At 42.1% G+C, this 14,745-nt stretch overlaps 2 protein-coding genes across 2 annotated transcripts; both read left to right on the top strand.

The window, feature by feature from the left end:
* Positions 1-3,706: 3,706 nt before the first annotated feature.
* Positions 3,707-6,492, top strand: pfn1 (profilin 1). Its single transcript, XM_058410419.1, has 4 exons — positions 3,707-3,843; positions 3,934-4,091; positions 5,411-5,606; positions 6,094-6,492. The coding sequence occupies exons 2-4, from the start codon at positions 3,960-3,962 to the stop codon at positions 6,189-6,191; spliced, it is 426 nt and encodes a 141-aa protein (XP_058266402.1). The 5' UTR covers positions 3,707-3,843; positions 3,934-3,959; the 3' UTR covers positions 6,192-6,492.
* A 1,427-nt stretch (positions 6,493-7,919) lies between these two features.
* eno3 (enolase 3, (beta, muscle)) lies at positions 7,920-14,694 on the top strand. The gene is made up of 12 exons (XM_058410417.1): positions 7,920-8,056; positions 9,094-9,179; positions 9,404-9,499; positions 9,618-9,676; positions 9,783-9,852; positions 10,019-10,152; positions 10,327-10,549; positions 11,004-11,201; positions 11,985-12,186; positions 12,357-12,465; positions 14,301-14,359; positions 14,473-14,694. Exons 2-12 carry the CDS (start codon positions 9,095-9,097, stop codon positions 14,540-14,542), a joined length of 1,305 nt encoding a protein of 434 aa, XP_058266400.1. The 5' UTR covers positions 7,920-8,056; position 9,094; the 3' UTR covers positions 14,543-14,694.
* The last annotated feature ends 51 nt before the right edge of the window (positions 14,695-14,745 follow it).

Genomic DNA, 14,745 nt, shown 5'->3' with positions numbered 1-14,745 from the left:
AAGGAATGTTTTTTATCCTTCTTGTTGAACTAGAGGAAGGACCTGCTCAGCCTCGCCCCAGTTTACTCAAGATGTTAATCAGACATTGTGTTCAAGGATTACTGCAAAATCACAGGCACACTTCTGTGCAGCAATTAAGGAAGAAATGTGGAAGATTTCTCACACCACATGTTTCTGACTTTTTGCTGTGTTCATGTGATGCCCAAAGCTCCTGAAAATACTTTTACAGTGCACTGTATCACAGTGAACTGAAGCTTAGGGTTAGGTTTCACTACAGTATATTACACTCTTCACTTCTGAGAAAGGCTGGACAAAAATAAATAAATAAATAAGTAAATAAGTTGCCTTAGATGAGTTGTGACAGGAATGCAGAAAAAAAAACAGTGCACTGAAGGTCAAATGAGACACCACCCCAAGAAACGCCACACCTATACCCCCATTCCACCACCCCCAACCCCCTTGATAGAATCAGACAGGCAGACAGACAGGCAGAAAGAGAGAAAGAGCATTCTGCAAGTGTCAACCACAACGTCCTGTTTGCCGACATTAAGTGTGTAAGCAGAAACGAAATGAAGCTGTTGGGTGTTTCTCTCTCTCTCTCTCACACACACACACACACACACACACAGTATGTCTGTGAAACACTCACTTGTTCGTTGATGTGAATCTCTTAGTTTAGATCAGTGAACCTGATTGGACAGTGGACAGGAAGTGAAGAACAGCAGGTCATTTTAAGTCGGAACAATCACAGTGTGCTCTGTCACCAGACAGACCAATCAGCTGCTGCCATGTGAGACCAAGAACAGGAAGAGGAAGTGAGTGTTTTTGAGCTAGGTTAGCAATTTTAGGAATAGAATGTGCTAGAAAAAATGTACCAGTATTTCACACACACACATACACACAGTGTGTTCTCTAACCCAGCTTCTCTGTCAGTGTTAACATGTTCCAACAAGCCATTCTAATATTTCAGCTAGTTGAAAGACAGGCAGAGGGAAATTTTATTAGTTTGTTTGTTAGATTATTTCACATGGACAATGCACATTAATGGTCCACTGGTCTTATTTTAAATGAGATAAACAGACAGACAGAAAGTAAGAGAGACAGACATGTCCTGATTTCATAATTTTTAGCTCAAACAGCTGTTTTTATGCCTCTTTTCAAGTGATCTGTTGTCACAGGTCCATATCTGTGTGCGTGTGTGTATGTGTGTGTGTGTACACATTCAAATGCATTTTGTGAACATGTGCCTTCACACAGGAAGTCAAATACACAATGCATGCCATTCAACTAACTGGAAATGTCAATAGTAAATAAGCCGAGCAGCTTTTACCGAAAATTTCATGAAACACTCAAAATGAAAAACAGGAAATTTCAGTTTAACTCAAAAAGGTTCAGCGGTCTGTGTTTGGTCTGATTTGGTCTCACGTCTAAATATGTGTGTCTCTGAGCCACAGCGCAGTGTTAGGGTTAGAGTTTAGTTTAGTTTCTGCAGCTTAGGAAGCAGATATGGAAGTGGAAAGACAAACACTTTCTCTCAAATAAATAAATAAATAAATAAATAAAATTAAATAATGCAAATAAACTAATTATGGTGTACAGGGGATGTGAGGGTCAGCAAGTTCAAGAGCAGACCTGAATACTTACACTCTAAACACATTGTGTATATTGTCCACATTACACATTCATCATAAAAACTCATAAAAACACCTGCTAATATTGTGTAGTTCCTCCTTGTGCTGCCAAAACACCTCTGAGGCGTTGAGGCCTGGACTTCACAAGACCTTTGAAGTCCTGTAAGTTGTGAGGTGAAGCCTTCATAGATCAGACTTCTTTGTCCAGCACATCCCACAGACGCTCCATCGGATTAAGATCTGGAGATTTCAGAACGATGTTAGCAGTTTGTCACAGAGCATCAACCTGCTGAAAGAGGACACTGCCATTAGGCAACACTGTTGCCATGAAGTTGGTCTGCAGCAGTGTTTAGGCAGGTGGTACGTGTCAAAGTAACATCCATTGATTGTTCTTCTTTGGAGCACATAGGGTAGGTACTAACCCCATGCACCAGGAACACCTGCTGTTTCGGAGATGCTTTGTCCCAGTCGTCTAGACATCACAGTCTGGCCATCGTCAAAGTCAATTCAATTCTTACACTTGGCAATTTTCCAGGTAAGTGACTGTTCACTTGCTGATAAATATATATTACACCGCTTTCTAGGTGCCATTGTAATGAGATCATCAGGTCACCTGTCAGTGGGTTTAATGTTATGGGTGTTATATATGTTATGTGTACATATATTCATTAGTTTCTATACCCCCCTATCATAGATCACAAGGCAGAGAGCACCCTGGATGAGCTGACAACCATTTGCAGTACACAAACGCACACATGCTCACACACAGAGTCGTGCCACCCTGAAAAAACATTGACTTTTACTAGCCGGGTTCTTGTAACAAACTGAAACATTTTTAGAAATATAAACGCAAGTACATAGTTTAAACAGATGTTATCTTTGTATGTACCGATGATGAACAGCTAAATTAGTTTGGAAAGTCTGTGCTTAGCTAGAAATTCGATCAGTCCCTGTCATTGCGCCTTTTTGGCAATTGACGTTGGTACTGTGTAAGCAGATGTCGAAGTCCACATCAACAAAACCAGCTACGGGATTACTGTCATATTATAAAGATTAAAAACTTGATTTCAAAACACGTTCTTTATATTGTCTGAGTTAGTTGCTATAGAGATGACAACAGCGGGTTTGTGAAAGCAGTCCTGCCTAGTGTTAGCCCACAGTGTGAAACACTGATGCTAGTGCGGCAATCAAAATGTACTTGAAATGCATATGAATAATCCATCAGTTATTGTGTAATGTTTTCATTCGGATTTGTTAAAGAATGATATATATGATATATATATGTATGATGTCTTCTATAAACCAGACTAGATGCACTGATGATTGATTTGTCATGTTTACTAAATGAATCTTGGCATGGACATAACCCTCTAACCCTAACCCTACTCACCACAGGCTTATGTGGACCTCAAGAAATGAATCTGAGGTTAAATAGTTAGCTCCAACCAGCTATCTGGTTCAGGCAACACCAACTGTACTATAGTTCTTTTTAGACTGTTTAATCTTTATAGACTAATATAGAAATGTGCACACCGGTGAAGGTGCTGAATATCTACATCAGGCCACGAGAGATACTTCAATGTCATCCCTGACAGTTCTTTTGCCTCCCTGGCCACCCAATAAATAATTTCCTAGATCTGCCTTTGCTCACACACCCATTCATGTGTCTCTGTGTGTGTGTATGGTGGGGGGTCTGGATTGGAGCTAAATTTTGGTCTAAAGTGGCAGTGTTTAGATTCTGGTCATCATCCATCCATCCATCCATTGTGTATACCCACTTATTCCTAATTAGGGTCACGGGGGTCTGCTGGAGCCTATCCCAGCGCACATAGGGCGAAAGGCAGGGGTATACCCTGGACAGGTCGCCAGTCCATCGCAAGGCCACATATAGACTGACATTCTGGTCATTAGTCTTATGCATATTTCATTTAGAGAGATTCACACGTGCTTACATTTTCCCAGTGGGAATTTATGGTCAGTTTAACAGTTCATCTTATCATCTTACGGTGGAGAGACAGACACATTTCATCTTTACACCCCCCCCTTCTCTCTCTCTCTCTCTCTCTCTCTCTGTGCGGAAGTGAACCCGCGAAACAGGGCAGGGCGTGCGCGCGGAACTGCGCGTGCAGTATAAAACTCTCGGCAACTTCCTCGTGCTTACTTTTGCATCGCAGCAGCTTTGCTTAAAGTCACTAGGAGGATCCGAGCACAGGTACCGAGCTCACTTCAGCACTTCACTTCCGCCTTTACTTCTCTTTTTACGAACATTTTCTAACTTATACATTTTCTAAATCCGTTAAAGGCCCAAAAACAAAACCAGAGTGAAAGATGAGTTGGGACAGTTACATCCAGAGTCTGACCAAGAACGACTGGCTGGACGACGCGGCCATCATCGGTCACACGCCGGGACAGGAGTCCGTATGGGCGGCAGCACCGGGCGGCTGGCTGAACGGGGTCACGGTACGCGCGCGCGCACACAGACACACACACAGCATCTGTATACTATCAGTTTATCCAGTGCCAAGGTAAGCACCGTTGCGCGTGGACCGCTGTGACGTACGGCACCTGATGCTTTGATGTATCTGTTGTTTATTAATTATTACTGCTTAATTAGCGTGTAAAAAAGGCCGGATGGAGAAAGGGGCGTGGCTTAGGTTCTTAGATTCTCTGATTGACATGAAAATGTGCACGCGCTTCATTTTTATCTTATCGTGCTTGTAACATTCATTCATCTTCATCGGCCCGACTCTGCACTGTGTGTGTGTGTGTGTTATTGGTTCCGTGCACCAGGAGTATTCAAGCGTTTTTTCCCTTAACTTGAGCAGCTCTGTGCGCGCGCTACGAGCTTTGCAGCTCAAACCGCTCCTTATTTGGTCACGGGCGAATTAAAAAAGCAGGAAGTAGTGCAGCGGGGCTGAAGAGGGTGCAACCCACTTCCGAGTGAGCGTGCACACAACTCCAATTAGCCACGCATGTGTTTAATGACTTCATTTAGGTTTTCTTCTTCTTCTTTTTTTAATTAGGTTTATTGTGTTAAGTAAGAAAGAAATAGAGACAGGCTTTTCAGGTTTTTCACTCTTATTCTTGTTTTTGCTTACTGTCAAATGAACACACACAGCAGTAACACACACACACAGTGCATTTTCTAAGGTTCTTCATATTTATGCATCAGGTCATTCAGAATTACACAGAACTGTATATATCTGTAGATTTGTGTCTGTTCTTGTTCCTCTGCTCAAGTCTCAACATGTCTGTACTATCCACTGTGCCAGTACTGTCACACACACACACACACACGCACACACACACTTATACTAGTCCTACTTCAACTTATGGTCTTCATTATACTATTATGAACTATTCCCCAGGAAACAGCTGTCAGTTTTGTGTGTGTGTGTGTGTGAATCATGTAAACTAGATCTGAAATCATGTTTGTGTTGTGTAATGTATTAATTCATATATAATATTATGTGTCTGTATGTCTGTGGGTGTGTTGTAATGTTAGACTTGCCTTAAGTTAAGCAATGTTTTCTCCCTTGTGCTGTTGTGATGAGTGTGTGTGTGTGTGTGCATGCGCACACATGCTGAATTGAAGCAACACTCTAAACATGATGAGACATGAAACTACTCAGGTAGGAATGTGTGTTGATGCAGGTATCTGTGTGTGTGTGTGTGTGCTAAGGCTGGCAGGGGCTCACCTACATGTTACGACGTGTGTGTTGGAGCATAAGTCCAAATTCTCTCTCTCTCTCTCTCTCTCTCTCTCTCTCTCTCTCTAGGCAGCAGAGGTGAAGGCACTGGTAGCAAATGACCGTTCATCTTTATTTTCTAATGGAGTGACCTTAGCAGGCAAAAGGTGCACAGTGCTGAGAGACGCCCTTAATGTGGATGGACAGAACACCATGGACCTGAAAATGAAGACCTCAGATAAAGACCCTGATCCTTTTCCCTTCACTGTTGGCAAAACACATAAAGGTACACACACACACAAAACACAAAAGCAATCCACACTTTATTGCTGTAGGATGTAAAACTCTGCACTAAATCGTTTGCAGAAAAATATAAGTTATTAATATGTATGAAGTTATTCATTATTTATAACTAATTGTTTATGCGTTATTATTTTTATACAACTGTGTAGGATCATATGGGACTAGATTCATGAGGATTTTGACGTTATTATGGATTTTAAGATAAAATAAGATAAACTTTATAGACCCTAAAGGAACTGCTTGCCAGTTGCTCGTGACTAAAGAAATCTAATAAACACTATCTTTTAAAAGTTTGTACAAACTGGAGTAAATTTAGCAACATAACCATGTAAGTGAAGTGAACTAAAATAAACTAGTAACTACAATCATGTAGACTCAACATCATCCTAGTTTACTGTGATACTGTTATCATGGGGACTGCTGGAAAATGAACTTGTCCCCCCCCCCTTGCCCCCCCCCCTCTTTTCCAGCTCTGATCATAGGTAAAGGAGTGAAAGATGCCCATGGAGGAAAGGTCAATCCTCCTGTCTATGATATGACTACTTACCTCCGGAAGATGAATCTCTGAACCCTTACAACCCCACCACCCCACACAGACAGACATACACACACACAGACACACACACACACACACCTCCAGCGTATTCTGCTCACTGAATCTGGAGAGCATCCTGTAGTGATGGATTGATTCAGCCCCTGTCAATTTGATTGGTTGAATGATGGTACTCATTGAGGAATGGGCGGAGCTTAATCTCAGGCATCTGTTTATTAGATAATCTTGTGTATTGGTTTATTATTTTGTTGCTTAATCGAACAAATGTTAAAAACAGTAGCCCAATAAAGAGAAAGTAAAGTTTATTCTGAGATCATGTACTGAGTGTGTGTGAGTTTGTTTTCATGCTTTTCTGTGCATTATGAAATAAATATTAGAGAAATCCTTGAGAGAACCTTATTCTTCAGAGACACTAACACACACACACACACACACACACAGTAGAATGGCTGGAACTTGTCAAGTGTCTGAAGTGTGGTGTTGTGTGTGTGTTTGCCCATTCAATACAAACCTAATCTTACTGTCACAGTTCTTTCTTTAAGAGAACTTTGACCTTTCCTTCAAGCGTTTAAGGGAGCGTCTAAGTTTTACGCGACTTCAGTAAACGTGATTAAGACAAAAAAATAAAGCATGTGGGATGTGGTAGCTTAGTGTTTAAGGTGTTAAACTACTGATCAGAAGGTTGTGTTTTCAAATCCCAGATCCACCAAGCTGGGCCCTGGAGCAAGGCCCTTAATGCTCAGGGCTTCTACATTGGCTTTACATGTTTTCAGCACAATTCTATCATTTTACATTTCAAAGGTAAAATGAAATCAGCTTGTTGTGCTCAAAATGGCTGCCGCCACTGTGGAAGCAGGTTTTAGTAACCTGTATGTCTGACAAGTTTAACAGAAGCATGTGATCATTTCAGCCCACAGTTAGCATGATGCAAATAAGTGGTTATTTTACTCGCTAGCTGAAGTGGAGAAACCATCCATCCATCCCAGGGCCACACACATATAGACAGACAACCACACACATGAAGTGGAGAAAGCAATGAATGAGATATTCAGACATCTTTTAGATCAGTTCCTGAGCGTCTTTAAACATAAACATGCGAACTACTAATGACGATCCCACTCACACAGCCACAGGATAATCAGTGAATATTTAAATGATGTGTGTATGACATGCTGTAGTGTGATGAATGTGTGTATGTATGAAAACACTGTTCTGTTGGGGGTTTTTTTTGTTAAAGATGACTTAAGGTTTGATTGTGTGTGGGAGTTTTTGAATGTGAGTCGTTGTGCTGTGTTGCTTTATATGGACATGATGTCGGTGTTTAGCATGGTGTGAGAGGAAGTCGATGGGCAGCAGAGTGGGAAACTGTGCTAAGTAAGAACTGATAAAAAGAGAATTAAAGCTTGTGTGCCAAACAGCAATCCAAAAGCACTGAAAAAACCCCTTTCGTTCAAACACATGCTGCACGCTGCATGCTGACACGCTTCCTGTCAGTTGTTCACTTCCTGTTAGCAATCCAGACTCATCTACATCACGAATAACACAAAGCACACACATTCCCTAACATTCATTTTTTAAACATGTCAACTATTCATGAATGAGGACAAAATGTAATACCGCATTTGCATATTTTACATATTTAAAGCATCGTGTGTGTGTGTGTGTGTGTGTGTGTGTGTGTGTGTGTGTGTGTGTGTGTGTGTGTGTGTGGGTGTGTGTGTGTTTTCCTGCATGATGAGAGTGTGTAGTTTTGAGACGCTCCCTGTCCTGTAGACCTTATAGGGCTGTGGAATGATGGACAATAAAGAGTGCAGCTGTGTTCTAACTCAGCACACACTCACACACACACACTGCTGAACACATCGACCGAGCACACTCAGGTAACACAACTCACTTTACTGCATCATTTCTGTGTGTGTGTGTGTGTGTGTGTTTTAAACTTGGTGAAGATGAAAATACCTACCTGACAAAACTTTTGTTTAAAAATCTAAAAGAGCATGTGTATATATATATATATATATATATATATATGTATGTGTGTGTGTGTGTCAGAACTCAAGGGCAGGATAGTGTGATCTGAGGGCAAAACTGTGATAGGATCTGTAATTAAAAAACTATTAACGTGATTTAATCAAGTTGTTTAAAATGTAAATGAGCTCAAACCAATGGACTGTGTAAAATCACTGTACAGTATAAAGATTCTAGAGACCTGTGAGTCTAGAACTCAGATATCTCAGGAGTTGCTGTTTCATGGGTCCATTAAACACTAGCGTGTGTGTGTGTGTGTGTGTGTGTGTGTGCATGCACAAAGTCCAGTTTGACAAACATTTGCTCACTTTGTGTCACATACTCTGACTGCACAATATGTGCACTGATATTAACTGGACTCTGGGCATATATGCACACACACACACACACACACACACACAGTCCCAGAGGCACTTGATCCTGATTGGTCACCTGAGGTAGGAGGAGTGGCAGGTAAGCCAAAGGATGCAATTGAGTGAGGTGTGAGGTTCATCTACTGTGTGTGTGTGTGTGTGTGTGTGTGAGAGAGAGAGAGTGAGAAAGAGAGAGAGAGAGAAAGAGAGAGAGAGAGAGAGAGAGAGAGAGAGAGAGAACATATTTAATTCAGTTGCTTTTTTGTAACTGTTGTGTTACTCAAACTGTGTTCAACCTGAATGTAATATAAAGTCCAGGATTAAGCAGGACTCCTGCTTAATGCAGTACCCACTGCAGTACCCACACACACACACACACACACACACACACACATACTATAAATAGGGTTATTGTGATAGCTGTATCTACAGGGACAGCTGTGTGTGTGTGTGTGTTTGGCCAGACAGATACTGTCTGCCGAAAGGGTTTTTTTGGATTGTTTCATTCTTTCTCTCTCTCTCTCTCTCTGTCTCAGGATGTCCATCACTAAGATTCAGGCCCGTGAGATACTCGACTCTAGAGGAAACCCTACTGTGGAGGTGGATCTTTACACAGCCAAAGGTCTCTCTCTTTTTCTCTGTCTCTAACACACACACACACACACACACACACAGCAGAAGAGCTCCTGCTGAACAAAACGTTAAAATCTTGAGAATCTTGAGGATGTTTGATGCTGGTTGGAGTGTGTGTTATTCAGTATTCTGACACACCAGAGTGTGTGTGTGTATGTGTGTGTCTCATTCTGTTACTGATCTCACTGATAAACCTGAACATCTCTCTCTCAGGTCTCTTTAGAGCTGCTGTTCCTAGTGGAGCCTCCACTGGTGTTCACGAGGCTTTGGAGCTCAGAGATGGAGACAAGACCCGCTACCTGGGCAAAGGTGCACACACACACACAGACAGCCACCCCCACACACACACAGGTTCCAAGTACATCTATATGTCTCACACTCTCAATATATATCCAACCGTGTGTGTGTGTGTGTGTGTGTGAGACAGGCACTCAAAAAGCTGTGGATCATGTCAATAAGGACATTGGGCCCAAATTGATTGAGCAGGTAAAATGCACCCCATTTATTCAGCTTTGTAGCTTTGTGTGTGCTGAAGCTTGTTATAACGTGTGTGTGTGTGTGTGTGTGTGTGCGCGTGTGCACACCATGGTAGAAGTTTAGTGTGGTTGAGCAGGAGAAGATTGATAAGTTCATGCTGGAGCTTGATGGAACTGAGAACAAATGTAAGTATCTCTCTCAAACACACACAGACACACACACACACACACACTTATGGTTCACTTAACAGTAAGAGAAAATTATCTACACACTAAGTGGAAATTGTTTTATGGTTTTTTCTCTTACTAATTCTGTTTGCCTCTCTCTTGTGTGTGTGTGTGTTATGTGTAGCTAAGTTTGGTGCTAATGCCATCCTTGGTGTGTCTCTGGCGGTGTGCAAGGCGGGAGCAGCGGAGAAAGGAGTTCCACTGTTCAGACACATCGCTGACCTTGCGGGAAACAAGAATGTCATCCTGCCTGTACCTGTATGTACTGACACACACACACACACACACACACACACTACTAGCATTGTTCATCATATTTCTGTGACTGTGTATCACCATCACATTGTGCTTTATACCTTCAGCTCTATGATGTCATATGTGTGTGTTTGTGTGTGTGTGTATGTGTGTGTGTGTGTGTGTGTGTGTGTACAGGCGTTTAATGTGATTAATGGAGGTTCTCATGCTGGGAACAAGCTGGCCATGCAGGAGTTCATGATCCTGCCAGTGGGAGCAAACAGTTTCAGCGAGGCGATGCGAATTGGTGCAGAAGTTTATCACAACCTGAAGAACGTCATTAAAGCCAAATATGGGAAAGACGCTACCAATGTGGGGGATGAGGGGGGGTTCGCCCCAAACATCTTGGAGAATAACGAGGGTTAGAGCTCTTTAACTATTCACTTCAAGCCAATTTGATTTTGTGTGTACGTCATTTTAACTGTGCAATCGTTACAGCAGCTTTACGGACAAATTTCAATTCAGGATGTAAATTATAAAGTATAAATTTATCCTTAATAAGCGTGTCAGAGGTGACGGTAGTGAGGAGAAATTCCCTGAGGAAGAAACCTGGAAAGGAAACTAGATAACAAACCACAATATCACCATGATTTTCACTAAAGCCAGTCTGAGACCAGTGTAACAGAAATGTGAGAGTTTTGTGGCGTGTAAACATCAGCGTGTGATTATACGACCAGGCCACTGCACATGCATGATTTCCCTGTAAAGCTGTGAAAATGGATTCATCAAAATGAACTGGGAGGAATTAGCAGAAAAACCTGGAGTTACATGGAGTGTGTTTGTGTGTGTGTGTGTTTGTGTGTGTGTGTGTGTAGCATTGGAGTTGTTAAAGTCTGCTATACAAAAGGCGGGTTATCCAGATAAGATCATTATCGGGATGGACGTCGCAGCGTCAGAGTTCCACAAAGCAGGAAAGTACGATCTGGACTTTAAATCTCCTGATGACCCGAAACGCTACATCACAGGGACAGAACTGGGAGATCTGTACAAGAGCTTCATTAGGAATTATCCAGGTACACTCTCACTCTCTCTCTCTCTCTCTCTCTCTCTCTCTCACACACACACACACACACACACACAGGTGTGAAAGAACCTCCCTGGGAGCAGATGAGAGCTAGATGCTATCTGACTAGCCACATTTTTCTCTTCACTAGTTCTCAGCGGGGGCAGCAGTGGCTTAGTGGTTAGCACTGTTGCCTCACAGCAAGAAGGTCCTGGGTTTGATTCCTGGGTTCAAGCAGGCAGGGGCCTTTTTGTGTGGAGTTTGCGTGTTCTCCCTGTGCGTGCGTGGGTGTACTCTGGTTTCCTCCAACAGTCCATTAGGTTGATTGGTAATTCTAAATTGCAAATAGGTGTGTGTGTGTGTGTGTCTGTCTACATGTGTACCCCTGCCTTTCGCCCAGTGTGTGCTGGGATAGGCTCTAGCGGATCCCTGTGAAATAATTAGGAATAAAGCAGGTATAGAAAATGGATGGATGGATTAATTAATTGTTCTTATATCACCTAGTTATCGCTGATGTTAAGTGGAAAACAAACTCCTCTGATTTGGGATGGACTTTTTTTCTTCGCTTGTTTACTCAGTCACATGATACAGAGTAGAATAAGTTCCACTGGACAGGTTTCCCATTCAAAAAATTCATAAATAAAAACTACCTGAACCTTAAAAAAAAACTCGTCTAGTACCCACAGTGTCCAGAATCTGGATAAGGCTAATAAAATAAATGTGTCATGTGGGACTAGCATGGGAAAGTGTTTACACTTTAATAACATCAGTGCTGGTGTGTGTGTGTGTGTAGTGATGTCCATTGAGGACCCATTCGATCAGGATGACTGGCAGAATTGGACGAAGTTCACCGCTTCAGTGGACATCCAGGTTGTAGGGGACGATCTGACGGTGACGAACCCCAAACGCATCCAACAAGCTGTGGAGAAGAAAGCCTGCAACTGTCTGCTGCTGAAAGTGAATCAGATCGGATCAGTGACCGAGTCTATAAAGGCGTCAGTACACACACACACACACACGCACACACACACACACACACAGAGCCGCAGCAGGGCTGACACTAAAGCACCTTCACATAGTAAGCATTACAAAACACAATGAAATGCAATAAAGAACTTAATGTGTGTGTCTGTGTTTGCGTGTCTGTGTTTGTGTGTGTGTGTAGTTGTAAGCTTGCACAATCTAACGGATGGGGTGTGATGGTGAGTCATCGCTCTGGTGAGACTGAGGACACATTCATCGCTGACCTCGTTGTTGGGCTGTGCACTGGACAGGTAACAAACACACACACAAGTAACACACATATTCAGTGCTCAGTGTGTAATGAGTACACCCCCTGTGAAGAGTACGATTTTGATCTTTATGAACACAAGGACAATTTCCAAAATGTTGACAAATCTGTGTTAGATTAATAATCTAACTTACATTACAAAATCTTCAGTTTTACTCAAATCAGTTGACACGAAAATGAACACACTCCACAACAAAAACTACTTCATCTAGTATTTTGTATGGCCTCCATGATTTTTAAGGACAGCACCAAGTCTTCTAGGCATGGAAGGAACAAGTTGGTGACATTTTGCAACATCTATCTTTTTCCATTCTTCAAGAACAACCTCTTTTAGAGACTGGATGCTGGATGGAGAGTGATGCTCAACTTGTCTCTTCAGAATTCCCCATAGGTGTTCGATTGGGTTCAGATCAGGAGACATACTTGGCCACTGAATCACTTTCACCCTGATCTTCTTCAGAAATACAACTGTGGCCTTAGATGTGTGTTTAGGATCATTGTCATGTTGGAAAAGTGCATCTTCTCTTTCAATACAGAGAAGTACATAATGTGAATTCATGATACCATCAGTGAAATGCAGCTCCCTGACAGCAGCCTGACAGCAGCCCCACAGAAGGACACTACCACCACCATGTTTCACCTCAGCTTTGCAACGCCATACAGTTTTGAAGCCATCAGTTCCAAAAAACATTTATCTTGGTCTCATCACTCCAGAGTATAGATTCCCAGTAGTCTTCATGTTTTCCAGATTGGTCCCTGGCGGGCTTTTTTGTGCATGGGCTTTAGGAGAGGATGACACCCATGCATGCCATTCCTCTGCAGTGTACATCATATTGTATCACGGGAAACAGTCACCCCAATTTGGCTTTCTACTTCTTTAGATAACTGCAGAGAACTTGCATGGTGATTTTCTTGAACCATTCACATCAGAAGATGTTCCTGTCAAGGTGTTAACTTCCATGGTTGCAGTTCCACTTTTGCTACAGTATTCTGACTGATATGTAAAGCTTTGCTGATCTTCTTGTAGCCATCACCTTTCTTGTGTTGTTGTTGTTCTTTCGGCTGTTCCCGGTTTTAGGGTCGCCACTACGGATCATTAAATCCTCATGTTTCGAATTGGCGCAGGTTTTTACACCTGATGCCCTTCCTGATGCAACCTTCTCATTTAATCTGTGCTTGGGACCAGCACTGAGAGTTAACTCTTCAGTGGCCGGGTTAGCACCCTACCCGGGAATCGAACCCAGGCCGCCACAATAAGAACATGGGTGCCTGCTGGACCACCAGGAGACTCTTCACCTTTCCTGTATAAAGAAATTGTTTTCTTTCTCAGGTGTTGTGACAGTTCTCTTCCATGTAGTGCCATTGCTAACAGCAGGGGTTTTCTTTAAGTAACGCCATTTTATAGTCTGTCTGCTGGACATCTTTGCTCCTTAGACTTTCATTAGGGTGTAGTCATTTTTGCAACATGGTCTTGAATGAATTTGTTAGGAAAATGACTTTTTTGTGTGTGCAAATGAACAAATTCTGTTTGCAATCAATGGCCCACATTTATGGGAGTATTTTGTACTAGAGTATCCCATAGAAAATGCTAATTCTGAAAGGGAACTAAAGTTTTTTGACAAATTTGTTGGGGTGTACTCATTTATGCTGAGCACTGTATAGCCTATATACACACATAGTTACAAACACACATACACAGTGAGTGTGTGTGTGTGTGTGTGTGAGGGAGAGAGAGAGAGAGAGAGAGAGAGAGAGAGAGAGAGAGAGAGAGAGTTTGTGTGTGTGTAGTTGCTAATGCTAATGTCTGTGGTTGAACAGATTAAGACAGGCGCCCCCTGCAGGTCAGAACGCTTGGCCAAGTACAATCAGCTTCTGAGGTCAGTGATGCCATCATTAATCTCACATTGATGAGTTTATGCAAATTAGCTTACAGTTATGAGATTTATTATACTTCATTTAAATGCATATTCATGAGCTTCTCTCTCTGTAGAATTGAGGAGGAGCTCGGCGACAACGCCAAGTATGCTGGTCGAGACTTCCGTCGTCCTAAAGTAAATTAAACTGGAGACCTACAACATGCTCATGACATCACATTCACACACACACACACACAAACAGTTCTGACTAAGAGTGTACCAGTTCTGGATAAAAGAACATCACTGGTAACATATTACATTTCACATTTCTAAATAAAAAATGAGCAGAGACTATTTATCTGTGTGTGTGTTTTGTGTGTGTGTGTGTGTGTGTGTGTGAGAGAGAG

Source organism: Hemibagrus wyckioides, linkage group LG15 (genome assembly GCF_019097595.1).
Source record: "Hemibagrus wyckioides isolate EC202008001 linkage group LG15, SWU_Hwy_1.0, whole genome shotgun sequence".
NCBI classification, from domain to species: domain Eukaryota; kingdom Metazoa; phylum Chordata; class Actinopteri; order Siluriformes; family Bagridae; genus Hemibagrus; species Hemibagrus wyckioides.
Note: the sequence above shows the minus strand (reverse complement) of the source record. Positions and strands in the feature narration are given on the sequence as shown.

What these genes read in the sequence shown, in the direction of transcription:
- eno3 (XM_058410417.1), top strand. Translation starts at nt 9,095, where the DNA reads ATGTCCATCACTAAGATTCAGGCCCGTGAGATACTCGACTCTAGAGGA. An exon ending in GGCCCAAATTGATTGAGCAG is followed by an intron (nt 9,677 to 9,782) that starts GTAAAATGCACC and finishes ACACCATGGTAG; the next exon opens with AAGTTTAGTGTGGTTGAGCA. An exon ending in TTGGGCTGTGCACTGGACAG is followed by an intron (nt 12,466 to 14,300) that starts GTAACAAACACA and finishes GTGGTTGAACAG; the next exon opens with ATTAAGACAGGCGCCCCCTG.
- pfn1 (XM_058410419.1), top strand. Translation starts at nt 3,960, where the DNA reads ATGAGTTGGGACAGTTACATCCAGAGTCTGACCAAGAACGACTGGCTG. An exon ending in GCTGGCTGAACGGGGTCACG is followed by an intron (nt 4,092 to 5,410) that starts GTACGCGCGCGC and finishes CTCTCTCTCTAG; the next exon opens with GCAGCAGAGGTGAAGGCACT. An exon ending in TGTTGGCAAAACACATAAAG is followed by an intron (nt 5,607 to 6,093) that starts GTACACACACAC and finishes CCTCTTTTCCAG; the next exon opens with CTCTGATCATAGGTAAAGGA.